The sequence below is a fragment of the Antedon mediterranea genome, chromosome 2 (genome assembly GCF_964355755.1).
Source record: "Antedon mediterranea chromosome 2, ecAntMedi1.1, whole genome shotgun sequence".
Taxonomy (NCBI): Eukaryota; Metazoa; Echinodermata; class Crinoidea; order Comatulida; family Antedonidae; genus Antedon; species Antedon mediterranea.
In genome coordinates, this window is record NC_092671.1 from 24,946,337 (window position 1) to 24,974,323 (window position 27,987).

At 31.3% G+C, this 27,987-nt stretch overlaps 1 protein-coding gene across 1 annotated transcript in view; it reads left to right on the forward strand.

Moving 5' to 3' along the window:
• LOC140040765 (serine/threonine-protein kinase ULK4-like) overlaps positions 1–27,987 on the forward strand; it is a 106,321-nt gene that overhangs the window by 41,488 nt on the left and 36,846 nt on the right. Inside the window, exons 7-13 of the mRNA XM_072086930.1 lie at positions 8,396–8,479; positions 11,592–11,670; positions 23,354–23,510; positions 25,495–25,655; positions 26,053–26,275; positions 26,722–26,967; positions 27,742–27,788. Of these exons, the coding sequence (XP_071943031.1) occupies positions 8,396–8,479; positions 11,592–11,670; positions 23,354–23,510; positions 25,495–25,655; positions 26,053–26,275; positions 26,722–26,967; positions 27,742–27,788 (997 nt within the window). The remainder of the gene's footprint in view (positions 1–8,395; positions 8,480–11,591; positions 11,671–23,353; positions 23,511–25,494; positions 25,656–26,052; positions 26,276–26,721; positions 26,968–27,741; positions 27,789–27,987) is intronic.

Consider the following 27,987-nt stretch of genomic DNA (forward strand, 5'->3'; position numbering starts at 1 on the left):
AATTGAAATTGCGATATCTCGAAAACCGTTGGTCCGATAAAGTTAAAATTTGAAATTTTGGCTTTAATTGCTATGAATCACCCATATACCAAATTTCATCAAAATTGGAAGAGGTAGGGTTTAACTCATTGGGTGATCTGAGATGGAATGACCCTGAACACAGATAAAGATAATGACAGTAGGCCTACATCAACTTCACTACAACTCAATATGAACAAAAATAAACATGATGAAATTATTGGCCACATTCCTCTCTGAATGTAGCCCTATGTTAGCATAGCAGGTTTTTAAAGAGGAAGACAAATACAGATACTATGACAGTAACTGGAAAGTAAGTGAACAGGGGAGCTGGATATGACCTAGAAATACTGTACCATGTAAATACTCATTTTGTGGGACACAAAAACATCCGTCACGTGCAAACCTTTCATGTAATGGATATTTGCAAGAATGATTACAAATAATTAAATAATTCAATCAAGTACCTAATAACGATTTTGCACACAAGCTTTGAAATAAAGCTATAATAAAGCACAATAAGTATAATAATTGTATTTTTATTGTCAAAAGTCAATACAATTTTTCGAGTGGCCGCTTTAACAGGAGGTAATTTAACATACCAAAAATCAAATTTTTCTAAAAAACGTGACTGCGGCCACTTTACAAGTGGTGGCCGCTTACAGGAAGTACAGAATGCACTAATTCAATAGGAAGAACCAACAGGCTTTTGAAAGTGCGGCCGTTACGGGAGGTGGTCGCTCACAGAGGTAGACTGTTCATTTAATTTAATTATTTGTCTTGTTTTTTGTATAGTTCTTCACAACATAGTATCAATTATTATTAATCTGTCTTATATTTATCTCTATGATAAATACTTATAACTAGTGGTTTACCTGTCCACTGGATGGGGATGGAGAAACAGTCAATCCTTTCAGTTCAGTTTTATTCGGTTCACTCAAAAATACAAAGACAAACATAAATAGAAAAAGCACAAGATAACAATATTAATAGAATGAACCCAGGAATAACCCAAGAAAGTTTAAAAGAAAACTTATTTCCATGGGGGTCCTCAGACATAAAAAATAACACTGATAATTGGACTCAAAGCGCCCTATGACTACTAAAAGCTTAAAAAATTGTACAGTAAACATGATAAGGATTACACTGTATTTTGATAAAATTTGATTTTACATATTTAAAAATTTAAAATGTAGTTAAAATATTTCAATGTTTAAACGTTTAATTGCACCTAATACAATTGCCTAAAGTTAAAAATATATAAAATACTGTACAAAACTGTTACACAGGTATTCTTTCAGATAAAAGTGATTTTACATTATATTTAAAACTATTTAAAGTATTGCAATTTTTAATATTAATGGGAAGTACATTCCAATATTTTATACTATTGTAATAAAATGTATTATGTACATTACCATGAGGAACTCTAAAATTTGTGTTACTGTGCCTTGTATTGTATCCATGCGTATCACTAATACGTGTGAAGTGTGAGCTTAAATAATCCGGACACGTTTTATTAAAGATATTGAAAACATGCCTAATAGATATTTTACACGATTTTCTATATTAAGCATACCAAATGTAGTGAGTTCAGAGTAGCCAACATGGGCTCTGGGTTCCAATTTTGCAATAAATCTTACTAGTTTATTTTGGGTGGTTTGTAATTTGTGTTTAACATTTTTGTTAACTCCATGAAACCAAGCCCGTGAGGCATAATCTAGTAAAGGCTGTACCAGGGCCATACCTAACAGTTTTCGTGACTGTTTGTTGATAAAAGGGGATTGACGCCAAAGATATTTTATACAGGAATTAGCCTTTTTATAGACTAATTGAGCAAAGTTGTTCCCAGTGACATTATGATCAATCAATTACAATTCCTAAATAGTTTACACTTGTTTTACATTCAATCACTTGACCTTTACAAATTATCTTGAATGATTCAACATGTTTAACTTTTCTTTTTGATCCAAATAGTATTGCTTCTGTCTTTCCAACATGCAAGGATAACCTATTATCTGCCAGCCATTCGAAACATGACGATATGTTTTTACTTAGAACCTCTTCGATTACCTTTGGATCAGAGTGAGAAAATGTAATGGCACTATCATCAGCATATTGGCGTAAAGTACACAGTGAATTAATACTAATTGCCATATCATTAATATATACCAAAAAAAGCAGTGGCCCAAAATACTTCCTTGTGGGACACCATGCGTAATGTCTTCAATAGAAGATTTTTCGCGGTTGATTTCAACATACTGTTTCCTTTCATCTCTCTTATGATCTCTCTTTGAGCTGATTGATTACCTAATGCAGTATTAGACAGGGGTAGCTCCATGATTTTAATACATTTTAAAATAAATCTTACTTTAAATACTTTAAAATACTTTGCAGTAAAAGATGTTATCAAATAAATCTAAACAATTGACAATTATCATTTCAATAAAAAAAAAAGTCATTTGAACGATTCCGTTCACAATTTATTTTTGAAATTGTGCCAAAGGGCATCCTACGTAGAGCTACCTAACGTGACTTGAAATTACCAAGGTCATGTTAGAAGATCAGGAACAACCAGTCACTTGCGACTAAATGAATTAAATTTTTTAATCTAACAATTTCCAACTAATCTTTATGTACCTAACAATTACATTTTCTATTTTTATCCAAGTAAACAATAGTGTTTTATATTCAAACCGTATGTTGTTTTGCACAACATAATTCTTCTTCTTACGTTTAGTTAAATTGACGATTTCTATTTTTTTAATGTATTCATAAGATAAGAATACTTTTATTGTAACTTTGAAGTAAGTTGAATTATATATATATAAAAATATCGAATGTAAAGAATACATATCACTCATCAAAATGAAAATAAATCAAGGTCCTTGTTTTGTTTTTTTGGATGAAAGGGCAGAATTTCGTTTATGTTTATATCTGTAATCATTAAAAAATATATACTGTATATCTTTAAAATTTATTAATTAAATTATTTTATTGTAATTGCCGCCAGGGTGTTAAATAATTGGTCAGATGTTTTTAGTATAAAGAACAAATTGCATCAGAGTAAGGAAAACTGACCAACTAAAATTATTTTTTATTGTTTTTTTTTATTAATTTTTTTTTATTTGGTCTTTCCTAATAATCAACCTTTTGATTGATTCATTGTATACAGAAGTCAATCTTATTTATCAAGCTTTGTTGTCAGGTAATTGATAAATAAGTACTTCTAAATTACACATTAACTGGAAGTATGTGTTTGACCAAACAACGTGACTTAGTACGCATGTAGCAAGTAAAGATAGCATTGCGTGTTAGGTTAATTAATTGGTCGGAAATTAGGAATAGTGAATGTTGTCCGTAATATACAGATAAGCCTTTACACAGTGGTCATTACAGGTCTGCCTATCTAATTGCTCAATCAACATTTGTGTCCAGAACATTGGACAGGGAGCTTCCCATGCTACCACCATTATTTCAAGAACATTGGACAGGGAGCTTCCCATGCTACCACCATTATTTCAAGAACATTGGACAGGGAGCTTCTCATGCTACCACCATTATTTCAAGAACATTGGACAGGGAGCTTCTCATGCTACCACCATTATTTCAAGAACATTGGACAGGGAGCTTCCCATGCTACCACCATTATTTCAAGAACATTGGACAGGGAGCTTCCCATGCTACCACCATTATTTCAAGAACATTGGACAGGGAGCTTCTCATGCTACCACCATTATTTCAAGAACATTGGACAGGGAGCTTCCCATGCTACCACCATTATTTCAAGAACATTGGACAGGGAGCTTCTCATGCTACCACCATTATTTCAAGAACATTGGACAGGGAGCTTCCCATGCTACCACCATTATTTCAAGAACATTGGACAGGGAGCTTCTCATGCTACCACCATTATTTCAAGAACGTTGGACAGGGAGCTTCCCATGCTACCACCATTATTTCAAGAACATTGGACAGGGAGCTTCTCATGCTACCACCATTATTTCAAGAACATTGGACAGGGAGCTTCCCATGCTACCACCATTATTTCAAGAACATTGGACAGGGAGCTTCTCATGCTACCACCATTATTTCAAGAACGTTGGACAGGGAGCTTCCCATGCTACCACCATTATTTCAAGAACATTGGACAGGGAGCTTCTCATGCTACCACCATTATTTCAAGAACATTGGACAGGGAGCTTCCCATGCTACCACCATTATTTCAAGAAAGTTGGACAGGGAGCTTCTCATGCTACCACCATTATTTCAAGAACATTGGACAGGGAGCTTCCCATGCTACCACCATTATTTCAAGAACATTGGACAGGGAGCTTCCCATGCTACCACCATTATTTCAAGAACATTGGACAGGGAGCTTCCCATGCTACCACCATTATTTCAAGAACATTGGACAGGGAGCTTCCCATGCTACCACCATTATTTCAAGAACATTGGACAGGGAGCTTCTCATGCTACCACCATTATTTCAAGAACATTGGACAGGGAGCTTCCCATGCTACCACCATTATTTCAAGAAAGTTGGACAGGGAGCTTCCCATGCTACCACCATTATTTCAAGAACATTGGACAGGGAGCTTCCCATGCTACCACCATTATTTCAAGAACATTGGACAGGGAGCTTCCCATGCTACCACCATTATTTCAAGAACATTGGACAGGGAGCTTCCCATGCTACCACCATTATTTCAAGAAAGTTGGACAGGGAGCTTCTCATGCTACCACCATTATTTCAAGAACATTGGACAGGGAGCTTCCCATGCTACCACCATTATTTCAAGAACATTGGACAGGGAGCTTCCCATGCTACCACCATTATTTCAAGAACATTGGACAGGGAGCTTCCCATGCTACCACCATTATTTCAAGAACATTGGACAGGGAGCTTCTCATGCTACCACCATTATTTCAAGAACATTGGACAGGGAGCTTCCCATGCTACCACCATTATTTCAAGAAAGTTGGACAGGGAGCTTCCCATGCTACCACCATTATTTCAAGAACATTGGACAGGGAGCTTCCCATGCTACCACCATTATTTCAAGAACATTGGACAGGGAGCTTCCCATGCTACCACCATTATTTCAAGAACATTGGACAGGGAGCTTCTCATGCTACCACCATTATTTCAAGAACATTGGACAGGGAGCTTCCCATGCTACCACCATTATTTCAAGAAAGTTGGACAGGGAGCTTCCCATGCTACCACCATTATTTCAAGAACATTGGACAGGGAGCTTCCCATGCTACCACCATTATTTCAAGAACATTGGACAGGGAGCTTCCCATGCTACCACCATTATTTCAAGAACATTGGACAGGGAGCTTCCCATGCTACCACCATTATTTCAAGAACATTGGACAGGGAGCTTCCCATGCTACCACCATTATTTCAAGACATACATCAAACAGTTCCATGGTTTTAATATTCAAAATCCCTTTTTCCAACAAGGCAACAATGTTTGTAATTTACTTAATCAAAGTTAAACACTGCTTCAACAGGAGATTGATGAAAGTATTTATTTATGTTTTTCTATTACTTAATGTAATAATGTTGTTTATTTTAGTATGTCTAGCATTATAAGTGTTAAAATTAAATTAGTTAGGACTTGTTACATGATCATTTAAAAATAAACAAAACAAACTGTATTATTTCAATTGATTGAAATGGTAATAAGTGTTGAACACAATTTCAACCAGGATACAACTATTAAAAGGGAAATAGTTTTAATTTGAAATATATAAAAATATCGCAGAAAGGAAAATGGACAAGAGTGGATTGAACCATATCTTAACCAATCATAAATCAGATATTTCCTTGTTTTACTTCGCATCTATAAAAACTTTGAAAGCGAAACAAATTCTATTCAACTTAGTTAGACTATGTTTACGTCTCATACAGTGAAAATTATAAGTGAAATAGGAAGGGGACGTATTTATTAGCTTAAGGGATTGTTATAGTGTTTTCTAACAAAACTTCTACTCATTTCTTCATGACTTGGCGGATTCTGTACAACAAGCATTGACCTATGAATTCTCAGGTGGTGGAAAATGTAAATTAATGTGGTTGTCACCTATTTCTATTTTTATGCTATTTTCTATGGGGACAAATGGATTTGATTAGGATAATGCCGAGGAATATCAGTATAAGTATGGTTCTAATACTCGATTCACACGTACACAAATTTTACAAAATTTATATGATCGATACCTTAGAAAGTGTTCAATAACTTAGTTAAATCAGAGTCTTAATAACAAGTTTGTGTAGTAAATACAGAATTTTTGTACTGTAGTTCATTATGCATCAAGTCATTTTACGTATGAACACATTAGCTGAAGTAGAATGTCTTTGACCAAACAGCGTGACTTAGAGATGCACATGGCAAGTATCCAATTCACACATTCTTACAAAATTTAAGATATTGTTACATTGGTACGAATGTGTGAAAGAATTCTATACTTATTTAAATATTACTCTTGTTAAAAAGTGTATTTAATAGATAGATTAGTAATTCATAATGCATCACAGTCATTCTGCATATGAATGCATTTTTCTGAGACATTCTGAGGCATTTTGCATATGAACACGTGGTTCTGAGGTATTCTAAATGTAGGAACACATGTTTCTGAGGCATTCTATGTATGAACACATGTTTATGAGACATTCTATTTATGAACACATGTTTCTGAGACACTATGTATGGGCACATGTTTCTGAGGCATTCTATGTATGAACACATGTTTTTCAGAAACTCTGTGTATGGGCACATGTTTCTGAGGCATTCTGTGTATGAACACATGTTTATGAGACATTCTATTTATGAACACATGTTTCTGAGACACTATGTATGGGCACATGTTTCTGAGGCATTCTGTGTATGAACACATGTTTATGAGACATTCTATTTATGAACACATGTTTCTGAGACACTATGTATGGGCACATGTTTCTGAGGCATTCTGTGTATGAACACATGTTTCTGAGGCATTCTGTGTATGAACACATGTTTCTGAGGCATTCTGTGTATGAACACATGTTTCTGAGGCATTCTGTGTATGAACACATGTTTCTGAGGCATTCTGTGTATGAACACATGTTTCTGAGGCATTCTGTGTATGACTCTCGGACCTCTTTTACAGATGAGGTAATCATCTATATATACCATATGCATAAACTAGGTGGAAAACAATATTTTCTATGTTTACACATACTGCGTATAAGGTTGGTTTGACAATATGCAAGTCACAAGGTAATTCACAGATTAAAATGCCATGATGTTCACACTAATATTTCATAAACATCCAACATCAACTAACTCACCAATACCAGGATGGATAAACTATTTTATAAGTTATCATGCTTATCATAAATAATAAACTAAGTATCATTTGAGGCATAGGACTCTGGAGTTTGAAGAGTCACAAGTTATCCTGGACCTTATATTGGAAGGCAAGCCTATTATTTCCACCAAGCTACGGCTCCAATACAATGGATTTCAATGATGGTATTACAGAAGTACAATGCATTCATTTCATTTTTGTGCGAACATACCTTTCGATAAATAGTAGGGGATGTGTGCTGATCATAGCATTAATCAAAAGTCCATTATAGTTTCCTGTTTTAAACTAGAGGACCAGCATTTGATATAATTACTTTACACAATTACAAATTTTTTATCTTTATCCATTTATATTGTTTAAATTGCATCTATAACAGTATTTATCTTTATCCATTCATATTGTTTAAATTGCATCCATAACAGTACAGTATGTTAATTTCTTGTACTTTCTTTACAGTATTCAAAAGGAGTTAAAAAATATTCTCTTAAAGATGTATTGTTGACATATTGTCCTGAAAAACAATTAATGTTTTTGTTGAATAATGTAATTTAAATGTCATATAATAGTTATTCACTGCAATTTAAAGCAAAACATTGTCAAAATTGACTGGTTGTCAAAATTGACTGGATGTCAATGGGCTTTTGTTGAATTTAACCGTTTATTTTGTCATTTTATAAGTAAAAACATTTTTTTTTTTCAGTTTCCTTTTCTATGAAAGTGATTGACTTTCTTAAAACTTTAAAATGGTCTAATCAAAGTCTAATTTTATTAATCTTCATTTTTCATGTTTTTGGGGAACAATACATATTTAAATTATGTCACGATAATGGGGTTCATTATCTTGCAAATAAGGGTTATTATTCTTTGACATTAATGCGTTTTGTTTGTATGCTCAATGACTTTATTTAACTCACTATTAACCTCAGCCCTTTTAAATGAAAGAAGACATCTGTAGAGACGTAGCATTAAGTACCATTGGTTTGTCTGTTGATTGATTTGTTCCTATTTTTCACAGGTCACGTTCCATTTGATGGCAGCACTTACAACGATGTCATGAACAACGTGCTCAACCAGGAATATTTACCCCCAAAGGCTAAAGGTACAGTTAGTGTTCAATAATGCCTTGATGAGTTACTTGTAAACTAGAATTAACCATTGAATAACAAGTGTATAACAATCGTGTATCTAGGCCACATTGATTCATTTCATGTCCTCGTGTGGGGCAGTCAGTGGGAGCAGCCCTGAGCAACTTGTAACAAGTGTTTGAAATCATTCAACTAGATTTCTCTCTAACATTAATCAGTATCTAGTTGAATAAATTCATTTTTTTGTTTCACCTTTGGTAAATAGTAACTGAAGTGTCATCCTTATTGATATTATTACTTGCACTTTTAAGAATTTTGATTTGTTATTGACTTTTTTGTTTGTTTTGATTTTAACCATGGTGCGTTCTAAAAATCAAATTACATACCTTTATAATTAGGCTGAAAAAGGAAAACAGATTGAAGTTATTTTGATGTTTAAATACAGAGTTTGTTTTTTCTGTCATTCACCGAATACAACTTTACTTAGCCGCATGCAAAAGTTAGACAGCATGAGTCTTAATGCTGATAGATTTTTATGAAAACACTTTAGTATAACTTGATAGTCATAATATCTGTCATCAGTTAAATTTATTTGTTAATTTTTGTTTGTTTTATCAATTAGTTGCTCCTCCCTCATAATGGAAATGTAAAGTAGTATTCAATGAAATTTCTGTGAACACTCCATAAATGAGAGGTTGCATGTCAAATTTGAAGAAAATCCATCTAGTAGTATGAAATTATATGATAGTATTTATTGTCATTTTTAAAAAATACTTTAAAAATGAAATTTGATTTATGAAGATTTGAAATGAATACATTTTAAAATGTGTGCAAATTGCATTGATTTTTTTCTGTTTGCGTTCATTTTATGATTTGCTGCTCTACATATTAGGGAGGTTTTGCTGCTCTACATATAAGGGAGGTTTTGCAATCTTATGAATACGATACCGAAAACGGATACGTCACATATTTGTGAAACAGTCATATTCGTAACTACAAAATGAAATAGTTTTTGATCTAGTTTGCACATTTTGCATTTGAATCAGTAATGATTCATGATTATGATATAATTGTAGATTTATTGAAAGTAATTTACTATATGCCAGGTCAATTTTGATAAATAGCAGTTTTTAAAAAATCCTCACTCGCTTTGATGTTACGCTAGGCCTAGGCAGCCAAGCACCAAGCAACACGTACCTGCACTTCGCTCAAATTTACTGCCATATTTTGGACGACGGCCTCAATATTTCGTTGCCATGCAAAACAGATTTTTACTGGCTTACGAATACGTGTGCGTAACATATCCGTTTTCGTTATCGTATTCGTAAGATTGGGAAACCTCCCTATTATTAGTTCATTCCAACCTTAACACGTATGGTTCTTCAGGGAAAAATCTGTAATTAAACCTGTTGTATTAATTAATTTTACAAACAATTTGTCCATGCAACTAATAAATTAAAATACTTTGTCACAAGAAATATCAAATGCAAGTTAATTAATATTTGTCATGTTTAAGCATTTTTACACTCAATACCATAATTGAACATATAAACACACTTTGCATGCTTTTCAGTTTATGAATTGAAACAAACACGTTTGATAATTATGTGACTTCATTAATTTAACCAATCTTCATAAGTTTAATTTTACCCTCATAAAATATAGACTTTATGCTATTCCACATGCAGTTCTGAAAGGACTCTGAAGCATCTTGACGTTTCGATCCATAGCCCTCAGGTGCAAGAGTGGACAATTAAAGCATATTGATCAAAAAGTTGAGAAAAAGTTCACCAGATCTCTTCAGAACTCCCTACGTGATGTGTACCATAAACTTTATATTATATTTATATTATGTTCTTTTTTCAAATAAAAATTAAAATGTAACTAAAAAAACCATCCCATATTCATAAGATTCATAATAACTTTTGTTTATGTACAGTATTTTATTATTAATTATGATTCACTATTAGTTATTCAGTTTGTTTTTTTTAAATATTTGACTGTCAAAATTATGAGAAATTAAATTTGTTTACATTATAAATTATATAAATATTGATTTAGCTTAGTGTTGAAATGTTAGTACACATTCAATCCATCAAAATTTATTTATAAATAATTCATTTCACTTCTTTCCAAACAAGTTGAGTGCACTAAATAAACAAAAACATAGAATAGATTATGGTTATAAGTTGGTTAAAAGAAAAGAAAAAAGCAAGAAAAATAATAATTATATTTATTATAAGATATTTTGATGATATGTACCACTCAACATGACCGTGCTATACTTCAAATATTATTTAGTATACAAAATAAAAACATTCTAAAAATGATATAACAATAATAATAATAATATCAAAAAAACTCTCAGCAATACCCATTATGAAATAAAATTTTGGCAACAGAAACAAATTTTTCAGTTTAATGGAATTCTCAAAACTGTGTTTAAAACAGCCACATGATTGGGTGTTAGAATGCCATATAATAGTTACATTTGCTTAATCGCTGTTGACCTTGAATCAACAAGCATTTTTTCGTTGTCTACCGCAATTCCTTAGCATGCTCTTTTTTTTTGGCTTTTTTACTAAAATCAATACATACAGTCACAAATGCAATGAATTGGTAATGGTAATTTTGTCCTGGAGAAATTGTACTATAAAAATATTATTTAAAAGTGTGCGTGTGTAAAACCTGGAACACTTTCAAGGTTAGAAACGGAACAAGAAATGCTTATAATCCAAGGTGTTATCACTCTAATGATTTGCAATGTTTGTAAACAACCAATTTGTAAAAGAAGGGTTTATAGTACACATAAGGGTACGTTTCTGGATGTATAAAATATTAGATGTGGAGGAATTAAAAACATTTTAAAATACAGTATTATTACAAACAATTATTTTGCCTTCAGTCATCAAAAACTACCTGGTACTGCTATAAAATATTTTTTGTTTTTATTACTGAATTGGGTGTATTTCAGTTTTCTCTAATCCTCAATTTAAAATGTTTACTTTAATATTATAATATATATTTATATTATATAATTTGGTATCATCTTACATAATAATAGAATATACCTGCAGTATGTAATATGCCTTATTTAAGTCTCATGTTATTAACATTTTATTTCAGGTCCTAGGATCAGTGGTAAGCCATCTACTGATTTCTGTAATCTGTTACTAGGTCTCTTGGATAAAGATCCCAATTCAAGGTAATTATACATCAAGTGTGGTAGATGGGCTTGTAAATTAGAACAATTGGTAGATGAGCTTGTAATCGTACTGATGTGGGTATAAGCCCATCCCCCTTGAACATGAAATCATGTCAAGTTTGGGGTGGGGTGGTGTGCTTATACCCGGGATCCAAAAATGCAGATCGTCAAAAACAGCACATGTACTGTGTATTCAATCATGGACTACACAAGCGCCCTTCATACCATGAATAAAGCTGTAGTGGTCTAATGATGTCTACATATGAAGCAGAACATTCCATGTCCGAATCTTGGTTGGTTGGTGGGGACTTTTTCTAACTCAGACAGATATTAGTATCTTGTAACTTTTCAAGCATGGAGAAAATATACACTTTGCTATTTTATTTCTATAGTAATTAGGTGGGTTATATCTTTTTCTATCTATTTCTATACTATTAATCTCCTCATTCTTGCATATTGATCACTCCACATTCTTTGTCTTAAAATATTAAAGTATAAATAGCCTTGACTATAATATTACAAAACATATCATATTTTTTTTCAGTTATAATAATAGACAATGCAAACACGTTTGTCATTGATTTTGTTATCATAAAGATACTATGAAATTATAATGCTTAATTGAATGTCAGGGGAAAAAAAACAGACGCTGTATCAATATGCCACAATACTTGAGAAAGACATACTAATGAGCTTTGATAAGTTATTGTCGGTTTAAATCAATGGTCATTAAATTCTCATACACTCTTCTCATTTACCAGTGTAACACCTGTCTAATATCTATCGCTAAGAAACCTGTTAAAGCTAACTCAACTCATCAATGCTGGTCCATTACTGCGATACAACTAGAATATTGTCAGAAAATTATTAAATAATTCATCTTAAAGAAATCGATCTTTATTTAGAACGTCTTTACAGTTTTCGTAGTATTTGTTAAGTATGATGCGTATATGCTTTAATTACCCATCCACTTAAAAGCTGTGCAAGAATAAATTCACTCCGGAATGTTCTAATCACTTTTATTTAAAATCATGAAACATTGTCAAATTGAATGTTTGTAGGTGTGTGTAATAACACATTGTTTAATGTTTTTTTTTAAATTAATTAAAAATACTATTAATAATGATGGTAGTAGCCTATTTAATTTCTGTTTATCAATTTCCATTGATGTTGAGATTAGTTACACAGTGTGATGTTTTCCATATGGAAACCTGTCATTTCCTCCTCTGTTGTAAGATCCATTGGTCCTGTCTACTGCAAAACAAAACCGTGACAATAACAATTAAAAAACACTCAAAAGATTCAGGGTTTAAATGCCATTTAACCGGTTATTGCTGTTCAATTTTTAGCTGTATCGGCAAAAAAAAAAGAATTTTAAAGTAGTTTATTTATTTTATTTATTTTATTTATTCATTTCCCAACCAACAGTGAGCTCATGGTTCACCACTTACAGGAGGGAACACAGACAAACACGAACATATACATATAGTGTTGATGTTTTTGTCAAGGACCAATCACAAATTTAGCAGAAATTCTGTCGGTCTAAAAATTAAATTTTGTTAAATAATGGTTTATTCTGAGTTTTTTCTTTTTTTCCTTTTTTACTTATTGAAAGTTTGGTTTGACTACTTAATGAAAAGGAAGTACATGACAATAATCAGAGTGTTCAGATTATTTTTACTGATGCTCTTATCTTTTTATAATGCAATTAAATTTGTCTGTTTTTTATTAAGATTAAAATAGTTGTAAATAAACAGTTTCAACCATAAACATGTTGCTACACATTGTATGCTTGCCAAATAACTTGAAACTTATTATCAACAGAACACGACAAATGTTGATAATATTGTCCTGATTATTCTGGTTATTACTTACACAGTTGATATATATTAAGTTATAAACAAATGATTTCATCTGATGAGTATTTAAAACATGTAAATGTTGTACATTAATTTACCACAACTCTCTTCATATCCGCTATTAAAAGTTTGATAAATGACAATAAAATAATTAAAAGGCATTGAACTGCAGTTTCCATGTTTAAATTCTGATTCTGTAGTAATCGGGTGTAATAAAGATTACCGAAATGCAATGATCGGTCAATGACGTCAACACTTGAGGTACAGATTTTAAATATACTTAAACCACTGGCACAAAAGTTGAGAACTATCGGCTCAAAATGTCACCTGCTTATTAAACTTTTTATTTTTAGGATTGTTATGTATGATGATTGGCCTAAATGTTCATTTTTAACCATTTCAACCATTAAATTTGTTATAATTTGATTTAGAATTAGGGCCTAAAAATTATTCATATTTTTGTTGTATTAACAGAGTTTGTAATGCTGCTTAAGTTTTAGTCGAAATAAAACCAGATTCTCATGTAATCAATAATTTATGGTTGGTTGTGAGCACGTTGTTATCTGATGAATTAGTGATAGTTTGATTTGCAAATATTTATTATATATATTTTATATTCTTCAACCCTCCACTCAATTGTAGTAAAAATGCGTAAAGTGATAATAATTCCTCAATTGAGTCATGTACAATATGTTAACAGTGTAAGAGTGTTTGTTTGAATGAGCTTACCCAATGAACTATCTCCTCACTTTTACTACTTGTGCTGTGGTTGGTTAAAAGTGCTCCTTGTACATATATTTCTTAAACAAAAAAACCAAAAAAACCTATTAAGTTGCTATACAAGTGATTGTACTAATGTAGAAAATCATAGTCTCAATGGATTTTTTTTCAATTTGTTAAAAACACACTTTCCATACATTGATTGTTTGATTTTGGCCTCCTGACTAATTAAATTTTCAACCTACATAGATTTGACATGAGAAATAAGAAAAGATTCCAATTAGTTACATTTCATGGCTTCTGAAATCTTAAGCTGGGTAAGACTCACAGAGCTAAGAAAGACGTCTGTGTGGACATTAAGATTTCCTTTCCCGAGTCGATAATCCTTTTGATGTGTGGCTTTGTTAAAAGTTATAAAGACAAACCCGTTTTTGTGACTTTCTGTGTAAAAATAGTTACTTTGAACCTCTTTGTATAGATCAACACACCTCCATATATAATGAAGACCACATCTTGCCAACGTTCAAATTACTTGCGAAAATTTTTATATATTTTGGTTCACAAACTTCATAAACAACAGCTACAATATGACGAGGAAAATTAAAATTGAATGTCGCGTAGTTAACCATAAGTGACCGAAGGAGAGGACGTGAGTGCAGAATTTAAATAGGATAGTATACGCAGCATATGTTGCCGATAACGACATTCACCGCATTAAGAGGCTGTATGCTGATACATATTAGAATCAGGAAACTCCACTTCACCTTGATAGTGAGCTAATATTGAGATTGTAGCTTGAGTTTAATTTTATAAAGAATGAGATAAAATCCTACATCTTATTTTCAACTATTTTTAAACCACATTACATTGTAGCCTTTTAACAGCTTTTAACAAAAATTTACCGGTAACTAGATTTGAACTCGTCACTTTGACATGTTTCGGTTATTCACAGAAATGCAACATGCACATATGTTTAAAATATATGAACGCTGACAATTATTATGCCATTCTATGACATGAATTAAATATGTTTACAGTGCTGAATTGTACCTATTTTGGGTCACTCAGCATATTACAGTATAATACACTGTATATGTTATATACAGTGTAGCATAGATGAAATTACGAGACCCATCTTTTAATCAAATTTTTAACACGATGACGTTAACAAAATGACAAAAATAACAATTTTAGATAATTATCTAAATAATTACATTAATAAAAGTTTGACAAATTTTGGGCACGTAAAAGTGAGATGCGCTGGGGTCACCAGCCATCCCGAGGAGCTCTAACTGATTAAAAATGGGTTATTTTTGCGCAAATTTGCATTAAATTACCCATTTTTTAGAAAGAAAAAAGAATAAGATAAGTCCGCCAAGTGCGGATAACCAAAAAGTCGACTGGTGGACTAGCATAAAAAGAACAGTAACATAGACTTGGGGCAATGCATGCCTGACAGTACTGTACAATGAATTATTATTATTATTAATATAACATAACAAATATATACAGTAGAGCTTATTTTTGTCAATTTTGTTTGGTATATTTAATTATAATATTTTTGTTATAGTAGATAGCTATCTTTGTCTATCTCTGTTTGTTGTTAGTCTTAGATAGTAAATCGTGATAAAACTGTGATTGACAAAGGCATTGCTTGGCTTTTTATAAAGTTTCTTTTAATACAGGCAATTGTTACACAATACCTACCTTATTGCTACACATTTTTCAAATGGATAATAGGCCTAAACAGAATTAATAAAATACAAAATTTCTACTAAATTGTATGAGGCCCATATCACTGGTAAAGAAGAAAATTGTTTGTTTCACATTCAGATTCATGCAGGTATGGCTAATCAAAATGGTTAATGAAAATGTTTCATAATTAGTCAATGTTTTTCAGTTCTTGGTATCATACCACTGGGTTGTAATCTAAATTAAGTACATTATTTTAATTAATACATGGTTTCTCTTTTTTTGTTTGTGTATTATCAACCAACTCTTTCGGTAACTAGTCTCTGTAGTTTGATAGTTAAACTCATTTCTTCATTAAACAGTAGGCCTACATACTGTATAAATAAATATAAATATATTAATAATAATGACTTTATTGAACAGACGCTTTTAGAACAGCGGCACACGTTTTATGACGGTGCGTTCATAAGTTTAAAGAAAAAAAAAAAAAGAAAAGGAAATGAATTATACAATAGTGAAAAAGTACAACACTTAACTTTTGATGGAGTTATAGGCCTATAAGTATATTTAGGTGATCATTTAGAATAAAATGATCACCTATTGTTATTGTATGAAATCTTTATTATTATTTTTTTTTTCTTTTTATTGTTTCTGTACACTATTTTGTGTAACAATTATCTCAAAAAGTTTAATGTCAATGATTATTATTTATTGTTATTATTATCAAAATTATTAATATCTTATTGTTTAAAGAAATTTTATTTGGCTATTATTGAGGATATTATTAAATTTATAATCTTTTATATTATTTATTATTATTTTATTATTTATGTTCTTGTTAATACTGACGTATTATTATTATGAAATTTAATCGTGGTTTGTAATTTATTTACAGTGATACTATTTTTATTATTATTTATGTTTGTATTTTATTAACATTTTTATCTTAGAACAAGATACAAGATAACTTTATTGTCAAAATTGTTAACAATTTCGAGATATGTTTTGTATCTGAGTAGAATAAATAATACGATGTGATAGCTATATAAATAAATACAAATGATACAAGTGACTATCTTGAAAACTTGTTGGTAAATAAATTGCATGCTATGTACATTGGTGAAAATCTGAAACGGTTTTTGGATATATTTTCCTGTGTCAGTCTAACCCTTCCTGATCTACTTATAATGATGTCTGAATGTAATGGGTGTGATGGGTCTTGCATAATTGTGTCAAATTTCTGAAGTATGAATGTATTAAACATTTCATCTAAAGGTTTCACTTCTACACCAATAACTCTGCTGGCCTTATTTACTAATCTCTGAATTTGACTTTTACTGTTTACATTGATATGAGAAAACCAAACAATAATACAATAAGAAATGATTGATTGAACAACAGAGGAATAAAACATATGAATGAGATGAGAACTAACATTAAACCGTTTCATTTTGTATATAAAGTACATTCTCTTATTAGCCTTGGTACGGAGTTCTTTAGTGTTGCTCTCCCAGTTTAGTTTATTATCAATTATTAATCCCAAGTACTTATGACTTTCTACTATTTCAACAATTTCATTATCAATTTTAATATTTACATGATTTGTTTTATTTTTCCTTCTAAAATCGACAATAACCTCTTTAGTTTTTTTGGCATTTAGTTCAAGAAAATTTTGTTTACACCAGACTACAAATTGTTCAACATATTCATTAAACAGGGATGTATTATTATTTGAAATTAAACCAACTAGGCAAGTATCATCTGCAAACTTAACATTAAATGATGAACAATTATGATTTATGTTTTGAGAGTTATAATGAATATAAATTTTTAAGAAGAAACCTCCATGTAACAGTTAAGTGTTGTTTATTCTGGATGAATTTTCATTTAGTTCCTAATTTACAAAGGGGGTATGAACAATATTTAAAACCGGAGCGGTATGCAAAATTTACGATGATAATAAATATTTAAAAATTTGTTTTGTATAATAAAAAAAATTCTGTAGTAAAAGTTATGTAAGATTTTAACACCAAAAGCAGATTGTATAAGGTATATAGATCAGGATACAAATGATTTTACGCAAAAGAGAATCTTTTCCAAAACTATTTCAGCATAATATGCTCCCATTTATATTAATGTTTTTTTCTTTCATGTCGACAACTGCCTTCAGGTGGTCAATGCTTAAAGTAATTATTACTTCTTTTTATCTCCTTTCACACGTTGTCTTTTTTTTATCTTTTTTTTCTAAAGTATAAAATATCTGTTCTATTTTGTTTAATGTGTGGAAAATAAATGAAACAAACAAACAAAACAGTTTATAGGAGGAAGCATGTATTCAGGAATTGCAGTAATCCTGGGACCCTATGGCCATTCACCAATCACACTGAATTGTTATTTCTCTTAAATATCAAGTATTTCATTTAACTTAGGGAATTGTATTCAATAAGATGAGATTTTGTTAAAATGTTATGGTGTATCCCTTATCCTAAGTGTGAATGGTGAATATAGCCACTGATGTGATGTGATGCCAAAATTCAATGTAGTTTATAAATAGTATCAGAATAACCAAATCTTCTATTTTCATTAACCACACCCAATTCTTATAATTATTGCTCTTTTAACTTTTGTAAATATATGTTGTTTGACATTGAAAAAATGTAAACAATTCAGCAACACACATATGTTTTATTTTGTTTGTATTAAAAAAAACATCTTTGTTTAATATGGTGATACAAGATTCCATTTACAAATATATAGATTACTCTGATTATATAACAAAGTACCACGGAAATGCATGTCTCTAGAGGGCACTATATAACTTTAGAATACCATATAAATAATACTTTAGTAAATGCTGATTCATTTTTCATTTTTAACGAAAAATTATAAAAGTTTGTATTATGTCAGACATTTACTGATTACTAATAACAGGATAAAAGAAGAATAAAAATCATGCTTGAGAGGTAAAAGGAAACAAGAGGTCTCATTAGGATGTTGTTACTAATTATTAAATTCTTAGGGGGAAGACTAGCTAAGGTGTGTTGTCACGCCATAATGCATTCACATACTATAAGCTAACATCCTGTTGTTAATTCCCCTTCACTAATGTCTATCACCTTCGCAAAATTTAGTTGTTTTAAAATTAAATTATGAAATCCAAATTTTTAACCAACCAGAAACTTTGTACAAGTTATGTTGGTTTATGAAGCCTCGGCATTTATAACCACATCTCCTATCACTATATGATATATATTAATTATTATATAATTGTTTTTTATCATGCATTATTTAGATAGGGATATTACATTCATGTAAACCATAAATATTGTATAAACTTCTCCAAACATTTGTATAAATAAAAATAATTAAATGTTGTAAGTTTTTATTTTTATGTTACTCATTAAATTTTACAATCATACCAAAGGCAATGTCCTACAAATAGATTTGTATTGATTTGCTATTTTAATATTACTCTTAGGGTATTGCATGCAACCATATCAATAAATTGTACCATCATACCAAAGGCAAAAAAAGATTTCCTCTCAAAACTCATTTCCGACAGGTGATAGATGCTAAATAATAATTTCATCTTCAACCTATAAGTAATTCATCTCCCTCTGGCCCCGTGGGTATAAAGCCGATAAATGGCAAATGTTCTGTAAGGTTGCTCTTATAAAATGTCGCCATATTAAAGAAATTGAATTTAGTTGCGCATTTTCGCATTTTTTGTTTTGCTTTATGTGCATCGAGTGATCATAAACACATACAAATTTCCTAAGCTCTGATTGGTTGTGGACGGATCAAACTACTATTAATTTCTCTTAAGAAACTTTATTAATTGCAGACTGGAATGAACACACATGCGCACATTAAAGCGGTAAATTACCATTAGGATACAAAAAATATAATGAATTCAGATGAAGAAAAAAGTGATATTACTCAATCATTTAAATTATGTTAGCATTGATGACATAAATGCCAACAGCCAACTACCAAGCAATGGCTAGTTGAATGCTGATGTTACTTTTATGCTACATATTCCTGCAGTGATATATTTCAGTATAAAACGTACATATGGTTACACATATTGCGTTTGCATGATCACAACTTGTCCTAGTGATGAGGAGGTCAAATACAATTTAGTTTCTTAACTTTCCCTTATATAAATTTACAGAAATATTTTTAAAAAATCTGTTTTCTCAATGTTCATAGAGGTTATATTTTATTTTATTTTATTTCAACCACATCCAACAGCGAAAAATTGCCAATTACAGGATGCCTTAAAACTCTTTAGATTTAAATATAGAATTAAAAGCACATTAAAATACAAAACATGAAACATACATACTGTATATTAGTAAATCTCTGTGTTATAATCAATTGTTAAAAATCTTCAAAAAGTTTTGACCTTTTGAATGTAGTTTACAGGTAAAGTAGTAATTGTATCTATAGAATGATCTCCCACATTCATTTACATTTTCATTGAGTTTATGTTGACATTTGAAGGTGATTAATTATTGGCAAACAATGTTTAGGAAAATCTATAGATAACTTAAACTTATATTGAAATATGCATAGTGCTCTAGCCTAAAGGGGCATGACTGCCAATGGTGGTTTCAGTGTGAAAGACTTCCTATCTCTAACAGGTTGAGTACCTTCCCTTCCCTTTGGGAGTGTTACCCAGAAATCATTTAAATACCATTCAGAATAATAAATTCTAGATGACTAAGTAGCCAACAGCAAATCAAGGCGATTAGGAGAATGACCTCTCCACTATGTTATAAAATGTATTTGTATATAAATAGTAATTTTCAACATAACCACATATATGAGTAAGTTGCCGAGCTGTTAAGAGTGGAACCGTATTCCATAGACCCATGGTAAGGGGTCGCTGCTCTCTTGCTCCATGGTTTTGGTGGTAGAACAAAGTCTGAAGAATGACTATAAACTGTAGGTCCGGTGTACACAAAATGCATTTTAAAAGAAAGTAGTACATCTTGTGAGGCCAATAGGATATTTCGTGAGGCCAATAGGGTATCTCGCACCACTATCGTGGACAGAATTGACATGATGTGACCTTCAGTTGAAAAGTGTAACATTTACACAAATACAAAATTATAACATAAATTTATTTTTTTTAAATTATAAATATCTTAGTGATACGCAAACAGAGCAAACAAGTTTAATGATGTATGGTGCTTTTTTAGCTTTGATTCTACTGAGTTGTTTTTTGCACTCTATAAAGTCTTATAAAATACATTTAAAAGTAATATTTATATGATGGGCGTCATGGTTTTATTGACAAATCTCAAAAGAACGGTTTATTAAACCAGGTCATTCCTTGTCTTAAATGTACGTTTTATGGTAAATTATGATAAAAAGATACAAACAATACTCGCGTTGAATTCCTCTCACAGACTTAGCGTAGCTAGGCTTAGTTTTGTAGGCCTAGCTAGGCTTAGTTTTGTAGGCCTAGCTTGCAAACAGTGGTAACGTACGAACATCGTACGCTAGCTATAGGCCTAGCCTGGCGTTGTCTAGTTTCTGCATATTTTCCTTAATACAAATTTGGGATGACCCATTGTTTTTGCTGAAAATTACAGTTCTTCCATTTGTTTTGCCTCAGTCAGGATTGATTGAAAGTGGGTGCATCACAGAAGCAAAACAAACGTACAATCCACACACAATGCATGCTGGAATTTATAGCGGGCCGCTTAAATTATTAGAATTGACTTATATTTCACATTTTTACCATTTAAAAACTAAAAGCCCATAGTATTTAAAAATGTATTGTCCCCCAAAATCATGAAAAATTAAGATTAATAAAATCAGACTTTGAATAGTCCATTTTGCAGTTAATCACTTTTGTAGAAAAAAAATAATGTTTTCACTTATAAAAAGATAAAATAAACAACAAAAACCCATTGGCCGGCCACCAATTTGACTATTTTTTACTTTAAATTACAGTTTTTTCAACTAAATATTTTTTTTCGATCCAATTTTTAATCAAAGTGGACAACTATTATCATATGTAACATATTCAACAAAAAAATTGTTACAAATTATTTTTCAGAGAGACAATACATCTTTAAATTTACATAAAATAAATCATGTTTTTGACAAATTAAGAATTCTTACTAATTTCCAAATATAAACGGCAAACTAAATCAACTTTCTCTTACTTTAAACACTGGCAACTAAAACCATAATATTACAATGAAGGATATTAGAGAGGTTTCGCAACGCTACGAATACGATAACGGATACGTCACGCACACATGTATTCGTTTTCGTAAGCCAGTAAAAATCTGTTTCGCATGGCAACAAAATATTAAGGGTACTTTCCAAAATATGACTGCGGTAAATTTGAACGAAGCGCAGGTACGTGTTGCTTGGCTGCCTAGGCCTAGCGTAACATAAAAGCGAGTGAGGATTCTATTCAGAGGGGCACCTATTATTAAGAGACACTTTCTTGTGAATTGAATGTGAGGAAATAAATGTTTTAACACCCCTATTAAGCAGACAATGTTTTGGGTCCCAAAAGGTGTCACCTTAATAGGGATTACAGTAGTAATTTGCAAATCATTCTTTAAGTTTAAAGAAAAATATAATTGAATGCAAATTGGCAATTACAACAATCATTGTACCTATTATGACAATGTCTAAAAATAGAATGAAAGTGCCTTAAAAAGACATTGCTGACCAGACACCTCAGTTAAGGATTTTAAAGATTGTTTCTTTTTCATCAGTCATAATATTTCTATTCAGAGATAATCGGATGGTCATTTCTTGCCCATATTTCATTTTCTTTTTTCATAGGTGATCCTGGCGTGATTCCTGTCTTCTCTTGAGATTAGGCATTTTACAATTAGTATCCTTTTCTAATCCCCAGAACTGTCTCGTCTTCATATAGCACTGTTCAAATATCTCTATTTAACTCAATAAATTAGCAACTGAACATGACTGACCTCAACTCAAAGTAACGCAAAATAGGTTGACATAAATGCAGTTGAGTGTCATCAAGTTCTACTCAAAGAATTAAATGTAAATGAAACCTTTAACAAATTAGACACTCATGTGTGGTATGGGTAACCAAGACTAATAGCGATTGCTACATATAACAAGCTCATGCACACTGTATGAATCATTGGTTGGTGCGCAGTATTTTAACAAATAGTTACAATTGGATACATTGTCGACTTTGTGCTTACAGTTCTGTTAATTTTTATACAGTTTTTGTTCATCATTCTATCAGACTAAGTAATCTTTAATTGAGATGTTTTCTTTAAATTTCACTTACAGGTAATAAATATTGAAGGATTCCCCTTACGGTATTTCACTAAGTGTTTTACTTGGCCTAAGTGTGAAACCAGCCACAGAGTCAGGGTACAATGCTTTTACTTTTTTTCTAGGATGGATTGGAATCGTATGGTAGACCATCCATTTTGGAAAGGTCAGTTGATTCCTGGAGGTCAAGGAGAACCACTCCAAGGAATTAGCAATCATGGGCCAAATCAATCTGATTTAAATAGTAAGGAAAGTGGACAAGCCTCACCAGTAGGTTTAAAGGTAAACTTTAATAATAATATAATAATTTCATACAGGTTTTTATCTATTTTATCATTTTCTTTTGGATTGAACAGAACCTGCCAATTTCTCCGGGAGCCTGTCGAATTTCATCCAATCTCTCAAATATTTATTCAAAATGAGTCCCCGAAATTTTCGTTTTAGATTAAAACATTTTTAAAACAGATGTTTAATGTGTGGTAAACATTGAAATGCTGGTTGTGTAATGTTTTGTTATGTGCTTAAAATGCATAAAATATGTCAATACCTCCTAAAATTGTTATCTGGAGGTTGGAACGCGTGTGTTTACAGAATGTACTTTCCATCTTTTTGTTAAAAAATGCATTTCAGTTGTCAAACATAAAGACATTCTACATTAAAACGAATTTGATTTAAAATACACTCAAATACAATATGTATAATGTATCACTAATTATTTTATCAAGATTCTATTATAGCTCCATCTGTATAGAGTCTATTTACCTTTATGCCAAATATGCATCTTTATCGTTTTAAGAATTACATAATTATATATACTATTATACTTTTAAAAGGAGGAGAAATTACAATAATGGTGGGTGATTCCCACGAAAGATAAAAAAAATTAAAATAAAATACACTCAAAATACTAGAAAATTGCAGGGAAGAAAATATTATACTGTAGTGGAAAAAAACAGGTTTATAGTGAATAAACTAATATTTGTTTTAGTAAACCAGCAGATGAAGCATGGTTAAGCATTGAAAATAACTGTATAGCTTATTATATTTTTTTTCTTAAATGTTTACAATTTTTGCCTGTGGTAAAATACAGGTATTGAAGGATTATTATCTATACCCTATCCTGTGTAATTAAACTCTCATTAGCCGCTATTTGAACCCATTTGTATGACATTCAAGTTCTTTAGTTTAAAACATTTTGACTTTTTCCCCTAGGATATTATTCCTGTTAAATTGTTGTCATTTATTATTTATTCCGTTTTCTTCCACTTCCAAATACAAAATGTAAAAAACTTTTTTAAATTATCTTCGTATAAAAATCAAATTATTAAAAATATTTTTCTATTGTTAGTTTTTTGTAAAATTTTATTTTCTATTTCTAGTTCAAATATACTACTAATATTAATAATAATAAGTTATAACATGATAAAAATGTATATATTTGTTTCAATGATTCATAAATAAGCGGTCACCTGAAAGTACTTTATATAAAAATATATAACATAAAATATCGTAAAATTTAAAGCAAAAATGAACACCAGAATCCTTTTCGAAAAATATTACAAGTTTTAGATGAGAATTTAGTTGTGTTATTAGGATATATGTAAGTTTGCGGTACATCACGTATGTTAGTTCTGAAAAGAACTGTTGAGTTTCTCGGCGTTTCTCATTTCTGAGGACGATCAAAGCATATTGATCGAAACATCGAGAAACTCAACAGTTCTTTTCAGAACTAACATACGTGGTGTACCGCAAACTTATATTAACATTTGATTTCGCCATGCAAATCTTCAAACAATATGTTATTAGGGTAACTTTCCTAAACTAAAATGTATGATCAGAGAAAAGATTCATCAGGTTTGTTTGAAATCCAGAAAAGTGAATTAGTTTGTCAAAACCAAATTGTTTACTTACGATTAATATTTCGTCTCAACACTTCGGGAGACTTCATCAGAATGACCATCCGATCTTCTTTTCCGAGAAATCGATCCACTGTGACGTAAAGCCGTAGACTCTTTCGCAGTCGTAGATTTCTTGGAAAAGGGTGTTAAAAGAGGATCGTAAACGTGACTTAGAAAATAGGTGCCCTCCTCTCTGTTGAGTGTCTTTTTGCACCTCCATCTGATCTCTATGGCTTCTCTGATTTCACGTGACTTTTTGTCACGTTCTTTTCCAAGGATTTTGGGTTCCTCTCAGTTAATAACATGGTTAATAATAATAGCAACTAATTCACTTCTCTAAAATGTATGAAATGAATTTATTCTTTCAGAAAGTAAACCTTGTATCCATGACATCAGATCTAAGTTCTAAAGAGAACTTGAGAATGTCCAGTCCTAGCAAATTGAACAGTTCCTTACAAGGCAGTATGGTAGCTAGACCTCAGACTTCACCAGACTTAACAGCAACTAAACAAGCGCAGTTTACTCTAAGGTATTATGGTAATACAAAAAATAGCATTAAAAATGTTCAGCAAACGTTTTGAAAAGGATTTTTATGATACTGTCAGCATTTTTTGTAGAATCTAATAAACCACTGCCGATCAAGACTTTTACAGTACGTATTAATATTATGTAATGAAGTTGAAATAAATCAAATAGAAGATTAAGAGGATCTACTGGAGATACAAATAAAATAAGCAAAAACCTAAATCAAAAGAATAAAGTAAAACAGCCAGAAAGAAATAGAGGCTAACACTTAACATTACTTAAATTTGTTTGTTTCAGAAGAATGAGAGAATATGTACTTGAGTTCCTGTAGTTGTTAAACATAAAGTTCAATGGTATTATTATTTTCTTTAAATAATGTTTATTATTTTATTACAATACAGTGCTAGACCAAGAAGTTCCATGACAATGCTAGAAGACAATGATGACAACATTTCAAAATCAACAAGAAAATCGACAAAAAACAGCAAACTAAAAAGCAAGCAAGCAGGAACTAAGCTCCGTGGAGAGTCACGAAAACAAGTTGAAGATGAAGCAAATGAAACCAAGGAATTGATGTTTCAAGTTTGGGATTTGTCAGTTACACCGATTATTGATAACCCTAAGGTTTGATGCATTATTTTTAATAGCAAGTATACCCGCCCCAGAGCGGGTTTCAAATGTAATTGAAAACGTCAAAATTGAGATTTGACGACCCAACAAATGCAAACTCGTTTATTTCTTATACCAAGCTGCACCCACCAAACAAGTTTGAAGATTTTGTAAATTGTAACACAATGCTTTTCAATATTGTAGATCATGGAAGTCAATGAATTCTACTACACACAGAAAATGTGTTACAGGCCTAATACAATATTGTGTATATATGCATGTTGAGGGGCGTTTGTTCGAGAAAATAAATAAATAAACACCCTCTTTATTTCAAATGATGTTTTTTTGTTGTTATTAAAAGCGGGCTGTTTATTTAAATAGGTCATGACACCTTTCATGACATTTTTATTACTTTAATTCAGGCCTTTTGTATATTTTCTTACATATATAATTTTTAACAGATCCTAAAACCAGCACCTCTAAAATATGATGCCAAAACTCTTCCCTTTACCTGTCACTCACCGGAACGATGTGTGAAGCTTAACAAGAAAGAACTGACTGAGCATTTCAACGCTATACATGAAGCACTTGTTAAAGAAAATGACAAGTCTGCTTCAGGTCAGAGGGTAAAAGTTCAGATGCTAAACTATCTTGGCACCCTAGCCTCCACTACTGAACTGAATCAAGAAATACTAAAATCAAAACTGGTATGTTTATTGACACTTTGATTTTAGTAGGACCAAGAGTTTTATGTAAAATCTGTGGAATCAAGGTTGACCATAGTCTGACCCCCAACACACAGTGGAAGCATGGAGGTAACAAATTTACCTCCATGGTGGAAGCTACTGTATAGCTACAGTTTTACATACAGCTAGATTTAAAAAGATGCACACTTTTTATGAATGGAAAATACTATATACAGAAAACAACATTTAGTGTATGTATTAATTGCAAAATAATCATCAATCATGGTATGCGTACATAAAATCCAGGGAACATAAAAGAAGTTAAATATTTAATTTGTAGGTCCCACTATTATATACAAGGTCACTCCAAAACGTTTGAGAATTGAAATTGGAACACAACTTTTTGTTAACAGAGTGATCTTTTTGAAACAGCCTTATGGAAGAAATTGTGTCTGTACCATGTGTGGCATCTTTTTTTTTGCCTATTTTGTTATCATGTATTGTGTCATTACCAGAATGGCAAGAGGTTTATGTGGTTGTTTTGTGTGTTTGTTATTTTCTATATATTAGTTAGCAGGATTAATAGTTTTCATGAGATTTTAGAGCATGGTTTCATAGCTGTATGGAAACAAAATCATTCAATTGTTATATTCTAGTTATGTTATGTTGTTATTATGTTAAAATGAATAAAATCTGTAAAATAAATAAAAAAATGTGGCATCTTGAAGAAAAGTTGAGGGCCCTACCACAGGAAAAAAGCTTATTGAATGAGTTTATTGTGGTTTTTTTTTATAGAGAGTATTGTTGCAACAACTTTTAAAGGCTAACAATGCTTTGGAAATGTAAGTACACTTTGAAATACTGTATCAACAAGATTTGATATTACCATGTGCAAGTATAAGTGAGAGGAATAAAATTCCTTGAAAATGATCAAATAGTATAACAATTATGACTGTTTGTGAGTACAAGGCTGCAAATAAATTAGAACATTTCACTGAATAAAATTATTTGCACAAAATATAAAACACTATTTGTTAGCAC